The sequence below is a fragment of the Mauremys mutica genome, chromosome 17, assembly GCF_020497125.1.
Source record: "Mauremys mutica isolate MM-2020 ecotype Southern chromosome 17, ASM2049712v1, whole genome shotgun sequence".
NCBI lineage: Eukaryota > Metazoa > Chordata > Testudines > Geoemydidae > Mauremys > Mauremys mutica.
The window spans coordinates 16,101,055-16,121,795 of record NC_059088.1 but is presented as its reverse complement, the minus strand read 5'-3'; the positions used below and the strand labels follow the sequence as shown (position 1 = coordinate 16,121,795).

Genomic DNA, 20,741 nt, shown 5'->3' with positions numbered 1-20,741 from the left:
GCTCAGGGTTGGGGCTGAGGGTTGGGGTGAGGAATCTGGCTAGGGGTGCAGACTCTGGGGTGGGGCAGGGCTAGAGATGAGTTTGGGGTGCAGGCAGGTTGCCCCAGGGCTGGGGCCAGAGAGGAGGACTTCCCCCAGCCCTCTCCGCACCAGTATCAGTGAGCTCTGGGGGAGGGGTCCCCCTCTCCCCCTGGCAGCACACTCACTCTGCACCACTGTCACTGCACATGCTCCTAAGACCCCTCTCAGGTCCAGGAAGCCCCCTCGCCTCCCATGTGGTGGGTGCCAGGGAGGGCTTCCATCACATGTGCACCTCCTTCCCTGTTGCTGCTCCTCACTGTAGCCTAACTGGGGGTGGGGCTGCCCCTTGCCTAGCATGGGGCAGGAGCATGGGCGGGGAGACCCCCTCTGCTGGTGGAGGGTCCTGCTGGAAAAGGGAAGGGTCCAAGGCAGAAGGGCAGGCTAAGGGCAGCCTGCCCTGCCACTAGTGGATGGGGGGCACTAGGACTCTGCAGCATCAGTTGATGCCGGGGAGCTGGCAGATCAGAGTCAGCCTGGAGCTGCAGGGGAGAGGCAGGGGCGCTCTGGGGCCTGGCGGCGTGTGTGTGTGTGTGTGTGTGCGCACGCGCGCGGGCAGCAAGTGGGGCCAGGGGAGAGACCTGGCCCCAAACATTGGTGAAGCCAGGCCCCCAGGCTCCAAATATTGCTGGAGCCCAGGCACCATGGGCCCATACAACTCGCTGTCCCCTGGGGGAGAGCAGGGGGATGTGGGGGTGAGTGAGATGGAACAGCAGGGGCTGAGCTAGAGTCCATGGGCCCTGTTACAAGTCAATGGGGTCTAGAATAAGATCTAGTGGATGCAGCTGCTGGGGGACTTCTGGGTTCCGGGAGGGGTCTGGTGGTTAGAGCAAGGAGAGCTTGTAGTCAGGACTCCTGGGTTCTATTCCCAACTGCTCAGCTGACTCCCTATTTGACCTTGGCAAGACATTTGATCAGTTTATGCCTGAGTTTCTGGGGATACTAAGGCCTGTCCCATTCAATGGTCAAAGCAGGTTGAAACCATAGTGGGAGATCTCCTTGCAGTCACCGAGAGCAATAGGGAATGGTACGTTCATAGAATATCAGGGTTGGAAGGGACCTCAGGAGGTCATCTAGTCCAACCCCCTGCTCAAAGAGCTAGAGAGAGATAGGGCCATGTCCTTTTCTTTCAGAAGACATGGGGATCTCTATTTTCAAGAGCTGAGAGGGAAATTGTTGTCTCATCCCATGAAAATAATGGAGATTTTGACATTTTTTTGCCATCCTGAAATGGGAAGAAAAGTCAAAATGTTGAAAAAAACATGATAATCTGAAAATTGTTTTGGATCAGATCAAGTGAAATGTTTCATTTCCATAATTTTGAAATGATTCATTTTGATTTAGATTTTTAAAAATGTTTAAACTTTTTTTGTTTTTATAAATTAACTAACATTTCTAAAGGAGAAGTTGTTTTGAACTGAAAACTGAAACTTGTCGTTTAGAAAAGGTCAAAATGGGACATTTCCACAATTTCTTTACAAATTTTTCAACAGTTTTTTGATTTGGAAGATTTATTGAAATTGACCCTCCCAAAAAGATTCAGTTTTGACAAATTGATATTTCCTGATGAAAAAAACATTTTGTTGGAAAATTCCCAACAAGCTCTGGTATTTCCCCCTTCCTGCCCCTTACTTTAGTCCCAGGTAGGGGTTATGGGGATTAATTCACTAATATTTATCAAGGCCTTTGAGACACTAGATCAGAATGAAGGATTTTTCACTTGGGCTCCAACTGATGTAGGAAGCTTTTGCCCCCTTGGCTCAGCATGTTCCAACCCGACCCCCTCTTACCCAGGTCTCCATGTTATTGTTCACAGTGATAAGAGCTTCTCGGAAAAAAACAAAGATGGCCGCACAAGCTGGTATTCCGTCATTGGTGCATTCGCTGATGTCTACCACCACCTTGAACCAGGCAGGAGAGCTCTCGTCACAGAGCGAGGCCACTTTGTATGTCCCACTGTAGAGGAGTTTCCCCTTGGCACCATCAAAGGTGGTAAGGTAAGCACCCGGAGAGACCATGCACCGGCCTTCCTGTTTCACGCATCCATGCTTCCCATCCCTGAGCACGCAGATCTCTCCAGTGGGGCAGCTGTTTTTCTCACAGATGAGCCCACCTGATGGGTGGCAAGTGCATTTCTCTGAGCAGTCACTGGAGATGACACTCTCCCTGGACTGAGGGAAATTCCAAAATAAACAACTTTCTAAAACTTTCTGTTAGGTCAGATATTAGCCTCCAAAGATCAACAGCAAAAATGTTAGAATACCTAGGGAAACTCTCACCAAGAGGAGACAAAAGACCAGATGGGGAAAGACAAAGGATGACGATAATGACCAAATAAAGAACAGAAAGACAAAGGCAATGACCCAAGAAACAAGGAGAAGATACAGGACAATGGTGAGGATCAAAGAAACACTGAAACTTTAAATGATGATAATGTCAACCAAAGAGGATACCAATCAATGGAAGAAGGAAAAGACAACGGATGGACTGTGAAGATCAAGGAAACAAGCAATTAAAGGATGATAGTGACTCCCACAGAAATAAGGAAAAGACAGAAGTGGTGACCCAAGAAAGAAGGAACGACAAGGAATAATGTCAATGACCCAAGAAAGAAGGAAAAGACAAAAGACAATGGACATGACTCAAGAAAAAAGGACAATTATTTTGTATTTATTATGGTAATGCCTAGGGGCCAGTCAAGAATGAGGCTTCATTGTGCCAGACACTGTACAAACATACAGTGAGAGAGCCCACGCCCCAAAGAGCTTAACATTTAAATAGACAGGGCAGGCACAGTAAAGGGGAACGTATAAAGGATAAGCATGATGAAGGAAAAGATAACAGAAGAAGGTGATGACCAACCACAGCCAAGAAGGAGGGCCACAATGACAGATCATGATGATGGGCCACCGAAATGACATCTGAATAGAATGAGAACCGTAAACAAAAATCAAAGACCAGGAAATGAAGATAGAAAAATGAAACCTAGGTCTGTCATAAGAACATAAGAATGGCCATACTGGGTCAGAACAAAGGTCCATCCAGTCCAGTATCCTGTCTACCCACAGTGACCAATGCCAGGTGTCCCAGAGGGAGTGAACCTAACAGGTAATAGTCAAGTGATTTCTCTCTTGCCATCCATATCCACCCTCTGACAAACGGAGGCTAGGGACACCATTCCTTACCCATCCCGGCTAATAGCCATTAACGGACTTAACCTCCATGAATTTATCTAGTTCTCTTTTAAACCTTGTTATAGTCCTAGCCTTCATAACCTCCTCGGGCAAGGAGTTCCACAGGTTGACTGTGCGCTGTGTAAAGAAGAACTTCCTTTTATTTGTTTTAATCTGCGGCCCATTAATTTCATTTGGTGGCCCCTAGTTCTTATATTATAGGAACGAGTAAATAACTTTTCCTTATTCACTTTCTCCACACCATTCATGATTTTATATACCTCTATCATATTGCCCCTTAGTCTCCTCTTTTCCAAGCTGAAGAGTCCTAGCCTCTTTAATCTCTCCTCATATGGGACCCGTTCCAAATCCCAAATCATTTTAGTTGCCCTTCTCTGAACCTTTTCTAATGCTAGTATATCTTTTTTGAGATGAGGAGACCACATCTGTATGCAGTATTCAAGATGTGGGCATACCATGGATTTATATAAGGGCATGTGGTGGGGTGGCTGCCCCACCCCCATGTGAGAGGGGGCTAGAGGAGGCCAGAGAGGCTGCGAAGGCCAGCAGCCAATCAGGGAAGGGCTTACTGAGAGCCAATCAGGGCTGTGATTGGAGACAGCCAATCGGGGCTCAGCTGGGCCATATATAAAGGCTGCCCAAAGGGAGTCTTTCCCAGACCTTCATGGGGGAAGGTCTGTCTCCAAAGCAGGAGACTAGCACCAGGGACAGTGCAGTGCTGGGCAGGCTCAGGGGAGTGGAAGGGAACTCCAGACGCTACCTGCCAGGCTGCAGGCCCTGAGGGAAGGGCCTAACCAGTGCAATTGGGCCAAAGGGGAAGTGGCCCAGGGACATATGGACAAGGAGAGAGAAGGAGATCAGGGATGCTGCCACTAAAGGGTCCCTGGGTTGGGACCCAGAGTAGTGGGTGGGCCTCGGTTCCCCCCTTCCCCCTTGTACTGCACCTGGCCATGCAGTAGGGGGCTGAAACAAACTGCAACCGGCCCTTGCGACAAGGGGCTAGATTTTGCAGGTTGTGGTTGGCCACGGAGGCCAGTTCAAAGACTGTTGCTCATCCCCGCCCCAGAAGGGGGTGAGGATGGACTAGGGGGCACTGCCGGAGGGCAGTGGCCTGAAGAGGACACCGCCGAGCAGGGAGCAACGCAGGTCCAGACACCAGCAAAGAACAGACAACGGATGAGACACCACCGGCAGAGGGTGCTCCTCCAAGGACTGAGCTAATTCCCAGAGCAACCAGCGGGAGGCGCCACAGTGGTGAGTCCCAACCCCATCACAGGGCAATAAGATATTCTCCATCTTATTCTCTATCCGTTTTGAATGATTCCTAACATCCTGTTTGCTTTTTTGACTGCCACTGCACACTGCATGGACGTCTTCAGAGAACTATCCACAATGACGCCAAGATCTCTTTCCTGATTAGTTGTAGCTAAATTAGCCCCCGTCATATTGTATGTATAGTTGGGGTTATTTTTCCCCAATATGCATTACTTTACATTTATCCACATTAAATTTCATTTGCCATTTTGTTGCCCAATAACTTAGTTTTGTGAGATCTTTTTGAAGTTCTTCAGTCTGCTTTGGTCTTAACTAGCTTGAGCAGTTCAGTATCGTCTGCAAACTTTGCCACCTCACTGTTTACCCCTTTCTCCAGATCATTTATGAATAAGTTGAATAGGATTGGTCCTAGGACTGACCCTTGGGGAACACCACTAGTTACCCCTCTCCAGTCTAAAAATTTACCATTCATTCCTACTCTTTGTTCCCTGTCTTTTAACCAGGTCTCAGTCCATGAAAGGATTTTCCCTCTTATCCCATGAAAACTTAATTTACATAAAAGCCTTTGGTGAGGGACCATGTCAAAGGCTTTCTGGAAATCTAAGTGCACTATGTCCACTGGATCCCCCTTGTCCACATGTTTGTTGACCCCTTCAAAGAACTCTAATAGATTAGTAAGACATAATTTCCTTTTACAGAAACCATGTTGACTTTTGCCCAACAATTTATGTTCTTCTATGTGTCTGACAATGTTATTCTTTACTATTGTTTCAACTAATTTGCCCAGTACTGATGTTAGACTGACCGGTCTGTAATTGCCGAGATCACCTCTAGAGCCCTTTTAAATATTAGCGTTACATTAGCTATCTTCCAGTCATTGGGTACAGAAGCCCATTTAAAGGACAGGTTACAAACCATAGTTAATAGTTCCGTAATTTCACATTTGAGTTCTTTCAGAACTCTTGGATGAATGCCATCTGGTCCCGGTGACTTGTTACTCTTCAATCTGTGACAATTCCTCAGATTTGTCACCTGGAAAGGCCAGCTCGGGTTTGGGAATCTCCCTAACATTCTCAGCCATGAAGACTGAAGCATACTAATAGACTCCGTTCTCTATTGGTGGAGTCCACTGGAAACTCTTAGAAAACTCATATACTTTTTACCAATTCTGCACTGTTATTCTAAGGCTCTGAGGGCACCAACTACACAGGACAGCCAGGACCCACCTTGATGTAGCGTCCATCGTGCATGCAGCCGCACCTGTCCATGGACACGCACCCCTCCCCATCGAACATGTAGCCAGTATTGCACTGGCAGCCTTCAAAGCAATTCTGGGTGCACTGAGCAGGGGCAGACAAGCCAGCACAGGTGAAATCGCAGGACTTGGTGCACAGCTCATAGTGGCTGTTGAGTGGGCAGGCAAGGGCTGGAGAGAGAGAAGCAAGAGAGAAAGAGGATGGAGTGAAGGTTTAAAAATAATTTCCACTGGAGACATAGTTACACTGTCTAGCACAGTGCCACCTAGCTCAGAGCTGGGTGCTGCGGTGGGTTGACTCAGTGGTGGGATCACCTCAGATATGGCTTAACCGTAGCATTTACTGCAGTGTCCCAGAGCACCAGACATTGGAGTCAGAGCCAGAGGACTGTGTGTCCCCCATTGGGTCACCGACGTTCTTCCAATCCTGACCCAAAGACCCATGGAGATCTGACCCAAGGGTGGTCTGGCTGGACAAAACCAATCAAAAACACAGGTGCGTAAATTGCAATCAGTCATGCTGCAGATGATATGGCTACAGAGGGTCTGCAAACACCTGAAGATATAATAAACTTGAGCTCTAAGTTGCCATCAGGGAAAAAAAATCCTCTGGGGGCTAATGGGCTTGAAATGAAGCCAATGGAAAGACCAGGGCTGTAGGTTGCTCTATAAACTCACGGCAGAAGGAGGCTGTTCTCCAGGCTCTGATCTTGGCTCCAGTTGTCTGGCATGCGGCCGCGTAGGCCTGGAGGCTCTGGCAGAGGGTCTCTCCCGTCCCGTTGGTAGCACACATGTCGTGGAGACAGTGGTTGAAGTACTCGGCAGGGCTGACCAGCGAGTGACAATCTCTGAAGGGACCTGAGGTGGCTCTGATCAGCCCACAGGAGCGCTCAGACTGGTATGGTGCTGTCTGGGCCCCATCACAGATGGGGCATCTCTCACCGCAGCCATCGGAGCACATGGCACCATCAACAGGCACCTTCCAGGAGGCGACAAACTCACTCAGACTTTGAGTGCTCTTTCCATTGGGCAGCAGGAAGTCATCATTTTTGTCACCATTGAAATTGCCGCACAAGCCGCACATGTGTCCCTTGCAGGTGCTGGGGATGGACACTCGGAGGTAGGAGGCAGTGTCATAAAAGACTTGGAGGCCAGAGGCAGACTGGACAATGATGTTGTTCCCTTCCTGGTTGATCCAAAGTTTCCCATCGTCCATAACCAGTGGGAGAGTGTAGAGCTCCCTGTCCACCTGTGCCAATGAGAGGGAAATTCACCTGTCACTAGTGGGGACTCAGCAGCGGTTTCCTGGTTACACACACACACACACACACACACCAGGATCACAAATGGTGTGAGTCACTCAGTTGGCTTCAATGAGACTAATCTCAAGCAGGGACTTACCTCCACCTTCCACTTCCTCCCCCTCTCCAGGGAGATGGTGTAACCATGCACAGAGACCACCACTGCCCTCGTCCGAGCCACACGGCCACCACCAATGCTCTCGTTCTCAACCACCACGGAAAATTCCACCAGCCGGGGGTCACTGCTGCAGACCTTGGCTAAGGTGTAAGCGCAAGAGCCCTGGATGTCGAAGGCCTGTCCATCAAATGAGATGTAGTGAGGGTCACCGGAGACTATGCAGGTTCCATACTCCATCGGGTGGCAGCCCAGGACTCCATTCTCCACCTTGCACTCCTCATTGGCTCCGCAGGAGGCCTCCTGGCACTCGACGACCCCGTTCTCTTGGCACTGGCACCGCTCCTGGCAGGAGGCGCTGGTGTAGAACTCTTCTCCTTTCTGGTAGTACCTGCACTGGTGCACACAGCCGCACTGCGTGATGGGGACGCACCGGTCTCCGCTGAGGATGAATCCGGCGTCGCAGAAACACCCTTCCACACAGGGCTCCTCACAGCTGTCCGGAGCCGAGGGCCTGTGGCAGGTGGCAGGACAGCTGCTCCCACAGAACTCGTAGTGAGAGTTCCGGGGACAGGTGAGGCCTGCAGGAGACATTGGATTGAGCATGCAGATATCTGTTAACACCAAGAAGTCTGGGAAAAGACGTGGTGCTTACTGCTCTGGGAGGGCAGTGGGGTCTAGTGGGTTAGAGCAGGGGGGGCTGGGATCCAGGACTACTGAGTTCTCTTCCTAGCTCTGGAAGTGGAGCAGAGTCTAATGGTTAGAGCAGGGTGGAGTCAACAACAGCAATAATAATATCAGTTACTAGACAGAACTTGTTAAATGGCGCTAAGGCTGAGAATACATATCAGTAATTTAAGGTAAAATGCATTACAGGGGTGTTGTAATTATCCTACCACCAGGCACTGTAAACCCAGGAAATTGAGAGTTAACGTTAAATTGAAAAGCAACCCAAAAGTGTGGAGGAATGGAAATGAACAATTAGGACAACCAAAGTGCTTTAACTCTCCCTCGTCATGACACCATGAAATCACCATATCCCTAGCAAGTTATTGTCGTGTGGCTGTGGTTCTCTACTAGATTTATCTGATTTTTGAAGACACAGTCAATGTTTTCTCTAATGCTGGGCAGAAAACAATTTTTCCCTCCCGCAAGAGTTTGAGATTCTGAATTTTGGCCCTTTTTGCAATGGTGCAAAAAGCTGAAATCTTTAGCATTGTCACAGTGCAATAATCTGAACCCAGTTCTGATCTGGTCACTCAAAAAATGCTGCTTTGACCATTTCAAAATGTTTCATTTGCAGTACAAGGAATAATGTCTAACTTGGTGTCTCCCCCCACCCATTTTTCTCATTTTTCCTTATTACACTTTTCAAAACTTCCTCCACTTTGAAAAAAGAATAAAAATGAAACTCTCTGTGACTCGTGAGCAGTTTTGAAATTTTCAGAGTAATAAAAAGGGGTAAAAAAGAAAACAAGAAAAGTGGAGAAAAAGAACCTGGATATAATTAATTTTATTGCACTATGACTAAAAACAGAGAACAAAAGGAAAAATGAAATTTTGAAATGTCCAAAATTCTAATAAAAATCACAAAGAAAATTGGAAAAATGAAAAATTGTTACATTATGAGCCCTGCAAAATACAAACAAATGTGAATATTTAGGGGTTTTTTTATTAAATGTCCCCACTCCCCCTGTTTTTTGAAAGGCTCTGCCTATGACACATGGGTGAGCAGTTCTGATTCCACCCAGCAGAGGGTGCTGGTGCATGTGCTCGCTGGCCAGTTTGTGATTGTATTAAACTTACAGCAACATGTTCAGGAAATGACACTTACTGCAGAATGAGGCCGATCTCCACTGCCCTATCTGGATGCCCCTGGCCTGGCAGGCTGTCACATAGGCACTGATTGCGCTGCACAGAGTGTCACGATGACCCTTGTACTGGCAGGTGTCAAAGACACAATCATCAAAGAAGGAGGCTGGTTTGATGGCCCCGTGGCACTGTGTGAATGGCCCGTTCTGTTGAGTGAGGACCCCACAATACTGGTCTCCCTCGTAGGTTTGTTTCTGAGACTCACTGCAGACTGAGCAGTCCCCGGTGCAGATGTCTGAGCACCCCGGGACGTCACCAACCTTCCAGCTGTCAGCGAACTGAATCTCATCAGATGTCTGAGTTCCATTCTTCATGGTCAGATCGTCGCTGGGGTCCTGATTGGCATTGCCACAGAGGCCGCAGACAGCATTGGTGTACGTATTGGGTATGATCACCCTGGCGTAGCTGTACCAGTCGAAGCTCACTCTCAGGTCGAAATCGGTCTTGATGAAACCATGAACGCCACTGATGTAGGCCTTGAACTTGCGCTGGTGGGAGAAGGGCAGGTCCACAAAAACACCATCCACCTGGCAAAGACATGGCATGGACAGTCAATGGTCTATTCCTGCATGCACAGAGCTTGCAATACTTCCACATACCCTTAGATGGAGCAGCCTGGACCACCTACTCAAGAATTGAATGTTTCATAAAACTCTTTGAACAGGGAGCTCCAAGAAGCTTATCTAGGAGCCAGAGGGGGGATACCTGCCTAGAACCAATCACATTTTCCTTTTTTTAACTCCACAGGGAAAATTTCAAGTTTTCTGTGAAAAATTGAAATGTGAAATACTTCTATGCCAAAATGTGATGGTGGTGACTCTTGGGAGTTGTAGTTTGGCTGCTTCATGCTCCCATCCTCCTGTGTAAAAAACTGGACATGTTGAGTCTTGAGAAAAGAAGACTGAGGGGGAACCTGATAGTCTTGAAATATGGTAAGGACTGTTATAAAGAGGACAGGGATGGATTGTTCTTCATGTCCACAGAAGGTAGGATAAAAAGCAATGGGCTTAATCTGCAGCAGGGAGATTGAGGTTAGATATTAGGAAAAAGAAGGGGTGTTAAACTCTGCAATACGCTTCCAAGGGAGGTCATGGAGCCCCCATCACTAGAGGTGCAACGCTGGCAGATCATGCCAAGGTCCCCAAGCCTCACTTGAATACTGACACATATGTAGCTGCAATCAGTCTGGTTCACCGGAGTGTTGGTGTTGGTAAAAGAGGTGATAGAATTGTAAGAATGTGTTTAGTATTTAGACGCTATTGAATGCTTATGAGTTGCTGCCTGCGTTAATCTCACCTATAGCATCTGTATCCCATATTGTAAGGCAATATTTGAGCATTTGCAGTGTGAGCCTCTGTTACTGTGTAAATCACCAGACATGAGCGTGACATTAACTAGTGTGAAGTGCTGGTCTCCAACAAAAGGTGCTGGCCAACACGGAAGGACCATCGATACCACACAGACTATTATGTAATGATTAAGAGGACAAAAGACTTTGTTGCGCTGCTCTTTGGCACCTGCCCTTTCCCCCGAAGGTGAGTCATGCAAATGGATTCTTCCCATCAGCTGAATCTGTAAAGGAGGTTGGGGATAACACCCCCTAAAAAGAAGGACCTGTATCTTTATGTTGCTTGGACTCTGAGGGGCAAGGTTTACTAGGTATAAGCAAGAGATCCCCAGTGCTTAGCCTGGGTTCGCTTAGCCTAGAGGACATAGAACTTGCTTATTACGACAGCTTCTATTACCTTTTGAAAGTTAAGATTGTAACTCGTTTGTGTATCTATGTTTACCTGCTTTAACCTTAGCAATAACTCCCTAGTTTCCTTTATAATAAATCTTTAGATAGTTTATTATAGGATTGGCTGCCTGGGATAAGTGACAGGTCCTTTGGGAGTGGCAGCAGCCTGAATGTGGTTGAGATTTTTGGTGTAAGTGACCATCTATCACAAGGTAGCAGACAGACTGAAGTACCCACAGGGACTGGCTGTGACTCCATGGTTAGGCTGTTGTAGTGTGTGTGGAGTTTACATTTGATGGGTGAAATCTAAGTACAGAACTCACAACCAGTTTGTGGTCTGTGCCCTTAGCAGTCTGCCTGACATTGGTACTCATGTTCTTGAGCCACTGAAGGACAGCTTGGCACCAGCTACTGGAGACTGATAGAAACAACAGAGAAGTGGAGAGAGCTGAAACCAGGAGCTCATTTGGGAAATCCAATAGAAATAATAGGCTGTCTTCCTCTCGTGAACCCTCAAATAGGGTATAACAACTGAGGGCACCATTTGGGACCTCAACGTTTGCTGAAAGGACTTGGCTAGCCTCTCCTCTACTCCAGGGTGTCAGGGTGAAGACAAAAAATTTTGCTGATGGCACAAGGGCTGCAGAACTCAGAAGCTTGGACATTTGGATCAAATACTCGGGTAGATTCTCCTCTGAGTGTTAACAGCAGTGTTCGGAGGCTGAATCTAAAAAATACACCCCAAATTCAATTGGTTTTAAACCGCAACTGAACTGTCCAGGTTTTCTCACCGAAACAAACCCCCCTGGCACGTTTAATCAGGTTGAACAAAACATTTGGAACATCATTTCAAAATGACACTTTGAAACAAAAGGTTGACCCAGATGGACCTCTCGCGGTCCCGCTCAGCCCCACATTTCAATGACTATGACAGTGGCAGACAGTGGCAGCGGGGCTGAGCAACCTGAAACAAAGGGGACCAAATGTGACAATAAAAAAGAAAGGAGGATGAAATACAAAGTGGATCCAGTTTGCATTTCTAGTGCCCATCAAACATTTTTTCAAAAACGAAATAATTTCACCCCAAATTTAATCATTTTCATGAATTTCTTCCCACCGAAAATAGGTCATTTTTCAACCAAATATTTGTATGTGAAAATATTCAACTAGTTCAAACTCTGGTATGGGAAGATGGAAACCACCTGGGTTGTGTTTTCTGGATATAGACTAGACAGCAAGATTTCAGCCCTGCAAGCGATCCCAATAATGACTCTGCATCGTTACCTGGATCTTGCGTGGATGATCCTGGCTCATGCTGATGGTCACATTGTAAACCTCTAAGGTCACTGTTTTGGTGAAGGACACGGCCTTGCTGCCTCGGTGGTTGTTCTCCACTTTGACGTTGAATGGGGTGAGTGTGGGGTCTTCGGAGCAGAGAGCTGCGAACTGGTAGATGCAAGTGCCCATGAAATCATACTTCTTCCCATCAAAGGTGGTGTAGTGAGGGTCTCCAGTACCTATGCAGGTGGAGTAGGTAGTTGCCTTACAGCGGTGGGCACCGTTCACAATGACGCATCTTTCATTGCTCTTGCAGCTGGTTTCCTGGCAAACCACCGTGCCCAGGCTGGGGTCACACCTGCATCGAGAGCGGCAGTTCTCATCAGCCCAGAACTCCTCATTAGGTTTGTAGTAGTGGCCATTGTAGTCACATCCACAGCTCTCCACAGGGACACACTGATCGGCACTCAGGACGTAACCATCGTTACACTGGCAGGTCTCCGCGCAGGGCTCCTGGCAGGAGGAGGGGGCAGTTCGGTCAGAGCAGCTGGCTGGACAAGCGTTCCCACAGGCCTCGTAGTGGCTGTTCTCAGGGCAGGGCAGGACTGTCAGGGGGTCAGAAAGGGGGAGATTGCAGTGAACTAAATAACCTACCTAGAGACAGTGAGCACTACAGACAGATTCGTACATGTGAGCAGCAGCCAGTGCATTATCCACTTTGCAAGATGCTGTACGAGCCAACAGGGATGGGCCAGGGAATTAATTCCCATAAGAGTCCAGCGGAGGGCAACAAAAATGATTAGGGGGCTGGAGCACATGACTTATGAGGAGAGGCTGAGGGAACTGAGATTGTTTAGTCTGCAGAAGAGAAGAATGAGGGGGGATTTTATAGCTGCTTTCAACTACCTGAAAGGGGGTTCCAAAGAGGATGGATCTAGACTGTTCTCAGTGGTAGAAGATGACAGAACAAGGAGTAATGGTCTCAAGTTGTAGAGGGGGAGGTTTAGGTTGGACATTAGGAAAAGCTTTTTCACTAGTAGGGTGGTGAAGAACTGGAATGGGTTACCTAGGGAGGTAGTGGAATCTCCTTCCTTAGAGGTTTTTAAGGTCAGGCTTGACAAAGCCCTGGCTGGGATGATTTAGTTGGGTTTGGTCCTGCTTTGAGCAGGGGGTTGGACTAGATGACCTCCTGAGGTCCCTTCCAACCCTGAGATTCTATGATTCTATTCTATGATTCTATGCAGACAATGAAAGGTCATGCACAATATTCACTGTTCTCTGCGTGTCTGCAGCCATAGCTCCTGGCACTAGGAGCCAGGCAGATCTCAGGAGCTAAGGAGAAGCAGAGATTGGGTGTAAAAATGACTTAGTGCTGTAGGAAGCCGAGCAGGGGGCTCAGTAGAGGGACATGGTGCCACAGGAGATAGTGGTGATGGGCTCACTAGTGGGCACCGTGCTACAGAGGGCAGGACAGGGGGTTCAGTAGGGGGACTCATGCTGCAGGGGGCGGGGGATTCAGTAGCGGGCACCGTGCAGCAGGGTATGGGCAGAGGGTTCAGTAGGGGGTGCTGTGCTGCAGGGGGCAGGGCAGGTCACTCAGTGGGGCGCTGTGCTGCAGGGGTTGGGGTAGGTGGTTCAGTCGTGGGCACCTTCTGCAGGGGTTGGGGCAGAAAGTTCAGTAGGGGGCACTGTGCTGCAGGGGCCATGGCAGAGGATTCAGTGTCCATCTAGTCTCCCATCACCGGCCGTTGGAGACATTTGCTATCACCAGTCACTGATGGGCCACATGCCATTGTGAGCAGTCTCATCATACCATCCCCTCGATAAACGTATCAAGCTCGGTCTCAAAACAAGTTAGGTTTTTTGTCCCCACTGCTCCCCTTTTGGAGGCTGTTCCAGAACTTCACTCCTCTGGTGGTTAGAAACCTTCATTTAATTTCAAGCCTAAACTTATTCATGGCCAGTTTATAGTCATTTGTTCTTGTGCCAGCATTGACCCTTAAATGACTCCTCTCCCACCCTGGTGTTTATCTCTCTGACATATTTATGGAGAACTATCCTGAGGCTGAATCAAGGGGAGAGAAGGAGGGTGCTAGGAAGAGGTGGACAGGATCCACGACACCATACTCACCGCTGGCACAAATGGCTGGGGAGCCGTATGCCTTCTGGTTTCCGATCCCAATGCTCAGCAGGCCGAAGGGGGAGCTGGCGTGCTCCACATTATGGACCTGGAACTCTGTGCCAAGGCTGTATTCAGCCCAAGAGTATTCTGTGCCTGGAACTGGCTTCCACAGGACATTAGGCAGTGGTCTCTTATCAATGGTGACCCCCGCGGACTCCGATGTCTTGACGATGATCAGCGCGTAGTTCTCAAACTCGTTGTGCCCGTAGATGTGATAGGACTGGCAGTAGCTCGAGACAGCAGGGATGGCCATGAAGAAGGGGTCATATCTGATGTTTCCTTTGGTGCCACCATCACAGAAGAAGATGACTTGGATCCCAGCACTAGTGGAGAAGTACAAGGCATTGGAGCTAGGGGTTCTGTACTGCACAGCATTCTCAGCTGGCAGCCTCATGCTGCTCTTGCTCATCCCAGCTTGAACTTCCACCTCAGTTGCTTGGGAGGTGGAGATGTAGATGATATCACCCTGCATCTCAAAGGACAACGGGGGCACGATGAAGGTGGTTCCCCAGCTGGAGACAGGCAGGAGCTGCTCGGATACATGGTCACACTGGTTGGATCTTGTCACACAGGTGTGTCCAACGTAAACAGCCACAGGCTTCTGGGAAATGATTTTGGTGCCAGATATGTCCACTGGGCTCTGCAGCTGGGCAGCCTGATTTGCCTCCAGCTTGATGGTGAGCCTGCTCCCTCCGAGGTGCGTCTTTCCTTGGAAAATGACAGCCCCTTTCAGGTGCACATCAACTGTGGTGGGGCCCTCCCAGGCCACAATGGCAACCTCCCCATAGCGGTCTGTACCCATGGTTGGCGTGACAACGTAATACTCTGTTCCCAAGCTGTGCACTGGGTAGACGGGGGTGGTGTCAGCCGAGTTGGGTTTGGAGTTAAGAGAGAGGACAGAGACATCATTGTCAGCCCGGACAACGACTGTGTTGTCGAAGACTTTCGCCCCTACCATTTCAGCATCGGGTGGGATTAACACCGTTGCGGTCTGGCCGGCATTCACCTGGACAGGCACCCTGAGCGCCGGCTTCTTCATGGAGATGGTGATCAATGTGGCCGGGGCGTAGCCTGTGATGAGTAGCCGGAAGTCGCTCTTGAGTGTTTGTTGTAAGCCGTTCTGCATGAAGGCTGTGATGAATTCTCTTCCGAGAAGGCGCGGCGCGGAAGACCCCCGAATTTTCCCAGGTACCACACTGAGAGGAAAGTTAGGCATGCCTGGAGAGACAAGTGGAAGGAGAAGACAGCTGTTGTTATAGGTGTTGCATTACTGATCATGGACCACAGAACAAAAAGATGAGTGTGTGAACTAAGTATAAGAAAAGCAACCGCAGTTGGATACAGACAGACGTGGAGCACCAGAGAACAGCCAATGAGACATCGCTCGGCATGGTGGGTTGTCAGATGACCAACACCGTAACCATTGTCAAGATTTTCATAGTCCTTGTGGCAGGATTTGAAGGTGGAGAATGTTCTGGCTTTGTGAAGGTTTGCGGGGAGCTCCTGCCAACCATACAGGGCAGCGTGGGGGAAAGCACAAAGGGGCTTGTTTGGAAATTGGTACAGGAGCCCATCACACACTGTGATGAAAGGGGTTATTGTCATTTGGTGCCAGCTCCATTACAACTCAGCATGCAGTGAATAGAACCGGGGGAGGCTGAATGGTTTATAAAGACAGTCATGGCCATTGCCGTGAATTAAAGCACTAAGACCAATCCATGGTCTGTTATTGCCAAGTGTTCAGAGAGCTGGGAAAACGAGGAACAAGGGTCTTGCGGTCAAGGCCCTAGATGGGGCTCAGGCTACCTGGGTTTAGTTCCCAGCTCTGCTTGGATCAGCACTGACTGAAAGGGAGGCACAACCCCAAATAAGTCCCCCCACCCTGCTCCCCACAGCACAATGCCCTCTACAGAGCACCCCTCACTCCCCGCAGCACAGTGCCCCCTTCGCAATCCCTGGAGCACAGAAACCACTGCTTAGCCTCCCCCCACAACTCCCTGCAGCACCACGCCCCCTACGGAGCTCGAACCCTGCTCCCTGTAGCGCAGCGCCCCCTACGGAGCTCCCACCCTGCTTCCTGCAGCACAGCGCCCCCTGCTGATCCCCCTCTGCACTTCTTGGAGCATGACACCTCCTGCTAAGCCCCCACCCTGTTTCCAGGAGCACAGTGCCCCCTGCTGAGGCCCCGCCCCACTCCCTGTAGCACAGTGTCCTCTGCTGAGGCTCCTCTGCACTACCTGAAGAGGTGCTTTTGTGAGCCTTGGATCACTCACCCCAGAGCACGACCATCCTGGCCCACAGGAGCACAGGGGGTTCAGTAGGGGCCACCGGGCTGCAGGGGATGGGGCAGGGAGGTTCAGTAGGGGCCACCGGGCTGCAGGGGGTGGGGCAGGAGTTTTGGCAGTGGGTGCCGTGCTGCAGGGGGCTGGGCAATGGGTTCGGTCGTGGGAGCCGTGCCGCAGGGGGCAGGGCAGGGGGTTTGGCCTTGGGTGCCGTGCAGCAGGGGGCAGGGCAGGGGGTTCAGTAGGGGGCACCGTGCTGCAGGGGGCAGGACAGGGGGTTTGGTCGTGGGTGCCGTGCTGCAGGGGGCAGAGCAGAAGCTCAGCAGGAGGCACTCTCCCCTCGGTGTCAATCATGACCCCAATGCCCCAGTATCCTGCACATCCCTCCCCATCCCCCCCATCAACAGGGGAAAACGACAGACTAGCCCTATTCCTTCCCATATCAATAAGGAAAACAAGATGCTGCGCTCACCACAGCCGGAGGGCGTCCTCCAGTCGTAGACAGTGACTCCGTGCTCCCGGCAGGCGTCCGCGTAGGCCTCCAGCGCCTGGCACAGGATGCTCTTGTCGCCCTCATTCAGACACACGTTGTAGACGCAGCTGTGGAAGAACTCGTCGGGGCTCACTCTGGGGTGACACTCTCTGAAGGGCCCTCCTGGCGCTTTGCTGATCCCCCCGCAGTGACTGTCCCCCCCATAGAGCTGCCTCTTGCTCTCCTCACACACCGGACATTTCCCCTGGCAGGAATCCCTGCAGGAGGGGTCCGAGTCCTCCACTCTCCAGCTATCAAGCCAGGCCAGGACGGAAGAGGCTTTGGTGCCGTTGGAGAGCATCTCTTCATCGTCAGTGTCACCGTTGAAGTTCCCACACAGCCCGCAAGTGCTGCCAAAATAGCTGCTGGCGAGAGTCACGATCACAGCCCAGTCGCTGTCATACCGCACCTGGAGCCCAAAATCCGTCTGCAGGACGGGACGTCTCTCGCTCTGGGAGAGCTTGATTTTCCCAGCCTCCAGGGTGACCGGCAGGCGGACGCTCTTGTCATTTAACTAACGAAAGAGAAAGGGGAAGAAAAGGAGGCATTATTGCTCTTTCCACGACACCTGCTCTTATTGCCACTGTGAGCTCTCTAGGTAACGATTCACTGCCACAAATATCCAAAAAACCAACCAAGGCAAAAGACAAGGGAAATTCACTGCCAAAAAAAATTGTGAATGCAGGGTTAAGATTACCCAGCGCTTCCTTGTGCCCTTCCAGAATCTAGATTGTGGCTAAATTTAAATGTCTCAAAACCAGGACATAAAAAGTTAAAGTAATGGTCACTAGTTCTTACATCATGCTTTTTCAGTAGTGGATCTTCAAGTGCATTTCTAAGGGGGGCTGTGTCATAATCCCCATTTTACAGAAGGGAAAACTGGATCACATAGCAGAGAAGTGACTCACTCACCATCACTCAGCAGGTCAGCAGGCAATGCCAACAATAACACTCAGGTCTTTTGAATGCTTTAGCCACTAGGCCACACTGCTCTGCTCAGCCTGGAACTGGGAGCTGGACCCCACCTGAGGTCAGATTCAACCAGGTAAACTCAATTTGGGGCAATTCAGTACCATAGTTTGAGCTGCGGGTGTGCACGAAAACATGACACAAGGAGAAGCATAACAGAGAGACCAGCCCTTTGGTTCTGGAATCCCTCTGCACAGATCTGGTCGCCCCATCTCAATAAAGGTATATTGGAAGTGGGAAAGGTGCAGAGCAGGGAAACAAAAACGATTAGGGATGTGGAACAGCTTCTACTGGAGGAGAGATTAAAAGACTGGGACTGTTCAGCTTAGAAAAGAGAAGACTAAGGAGGGCTATGGTAGAGGTCTATAAAATCCTGACTGGTGCGGAGAAAGTGAGCAAAGAAGTGTTATTTACCCCATCAGATAACACAAAAACCGAGGGTCACCTGATGAAATTAATAGGCAGCAGGTTTAATGCAAATAAGAGGAAGTACCTCTTCACACAACACACAGTTAATGTGTGGAACTTGTTGCCAGGGGATGTTGTGCAGTTCAAAAGTATAACTGGGTTCAACAAGGAATCTGCTAAAAGTTCATGAAGGATAGGGCCATCAGTGGCTATTAGCCACGAGGGTCAGGGACGCAGCCCTATGCTCCAGTGTCCCTAAACCTCAAACTTCCAGAAGTATCTGGCACTGGTCACTGTCAGAGACAGGATACCTGTCTAGGTGGCCCATTAGTCTGACCCAGTATGGCTGTTCTTATGGGCAAATGACTCCAAATTCACGCCCCTGTCCCTACCCCCGGCCTTGAACAAACATACTAAGTTTCTAGACAATGTGCGCATGCATGTGGATTCCAGAGAACTTTGAAACATTAGAAATGTGACATTTCCGAATCAAAATTTTTGGGAACTTTCGTTGCATGAAAATTTTTGATATTTCAACTTCATCTCAATTTACAATGGCAGCAAACATTAAAACATGCAGAGTTTCCATGGGGGACTGAAATGCTGATTTTTGCTCAGCTGTCTCCACTTCTGCCGTTTTTCACGCAGTTTGGGTGGAGGGCTACTTACAGAACAACACTGCATTATATGTAGAATGGGATGAATAGCTGACTTTTCAGTTTGGTGCCGGCTGCAAAAAAGAAAAAGTGGTTCGGATTGAACCGAAGCTGAATTTTTGCGGAATTGCTAAGGTGCATTTGGGGCCTGTTCTAGAGGTAGGATTTGAACACAGGTCTTTTGTTTCCCAGCTGAGAACCCTAAAGAGTGGGCTAAAAACTGGCCATGCAGGAACTCCTTCAGCCATTTTGTGAATGGCTAAAACCATCTGTGTCAAATTCATGACTAGTTTTCGATTGACTGAAACTGCCTCTTTTGTTCAATAAAGTATTTATCTGAAAAAATATTCCCAGTTCTAATTATAAGTGAAAAAGTGAACCGAGCCAGACAACTCACCCTGACTTCTCCACTCTCTCCCTTGTAGATGGAGATATTGTAGCCATAGACGTGGATAGTGGTCAACCCAAGGTTGGAACTGTCCTGTTTCCCTATGTTGCTGTTCTTCTCCTTGATGGTGAAGGGCTCCAGGGTGGGGTCATGGCCACAGTACTTGACGATGGTATAGGTGCAGGTGTCTTGGACGTCCATGGTCAGACCATCAAAGGTGTAGTACTGGGAGGTCAGGGATCCATTGCAGGTTCCTATGTAGTCATGGAAGCATATTGCCTGGCCGTTCTTAATCCTGCATGTTTCCTTCTCCCGGCAATTCAGTGTTCTGCATGGATCTGAAAAAAACATAATCTCCAATGGATTTTGCTGGGGAGTGAGGCCTGACATGACCCCAGTGTTCAACAGAACCAGCTGCGGTGCCAGGCATGGGATGGCCAACAGAACTCAGGGGCTGCAGCTCCCACTAACTCATAGATTTCAAGGCCAGGAGGGACCATCATGATCATCTAGTCTGACCTCCTGCACATCACAGGCCACAGAACCTCACCCACCCACTCGTGTAACCGACTCCTAACCTCTGTCTGAGTTACTGACAGCCTCAAATCATGATTTAAAGACTTCAAGGGACAGAGAATCTGCCTTTTACTCTAGTTCAAAACAGCAAGTGACCCGTGCCTCATGCTGCAGGGGAAGACGAAAACCCCCCACAGTCTCTGCCAATCTGACCTAGGGGAAAATTCCTTCCCAACTCCAAATCTGGTGATCAGTTAGACCCTGTGTATGTGGGTAAGACCCACCAGCCAGACAACTGGAAAAGAATTCTCTGTCATAATGTAGAGCCCTCCCCATCTAGTGTCCCATCACCGGCCGTTGGAGACATTTGCTATCAGCAGTCACTGATGGGCCACATGCCATTGTGAGCAGTCTCATCATACCATCCCTTCCATAAACGTATCAAGCTCAGTCTCAAAACAAGTTAGGTTTTTTGTCCCCACTTCTCCCCTTTTGGAGGCTGTTCCAGAACTTCACTCTTCTGGTGGTGAGAAACCTTCATTTAATTTCAAGCCTAAACTTATATATGGCCAGTTTATAGTCATTTGTTCTTGTGCCAGCATTGACCCTTAAATGACTCCTCTCCCACCCTGGTGTTTATCTCTCTGATGTATTTATAGAGAACTATCCTGAGTCTGAATCAAGGGGAGAGAAGGAGGGTGC

At 49.2% G+C, this 20,741-nt stretch overlaps 1 protein-coding gene across 1 annotated transcript in view; it reads right to left on the bottom strand.

The window, feature by feature from the left end:
- LOC123351476 (IgGFc-binding protein-like) overlaps positions 1-20,741 on the bottom strand; it is a 108,358-nt gene that overhangs the window by 7,229 nt on the left and 80,388 nt on the right. The window contains exons 31-39 of the mRNA XM_044990862.1: positions 19,533-19,861; positions 17,043-17,616; positions 14,238-15,506; positions 12,113-12,711; positions 9,053-9,617; positions 7,204-7,799; positions 6,481-7,051; positions 5,774-5,973; positions 1,869-2,249 (exon numbers count right to left, since the gene is read on the bottom strand). Coding sequence (XP_044846797.1) covers positions 1,869-2,249; positions 5,774-5,973; positions 6,481-7,051; positions 7,204-7,799; positions 9,053-9,617; positions 12,113-12,711; positions 14,238-15,506; positions 17,043-17,616; positions 19,533-19,861 — 5,084 coding nt within the window. The remainder of the gene's footprint in view (positions 1-1,868; positions 2,250-5,773; positions 5,974-6,480; positions 7,052-7,203; positions 7,800-9,052; positions 9,618-12,112; positions 12,712-14,237; positions 15,507-17,042; positions 17,617-19,532; positions 19,862-20,741) is intronic.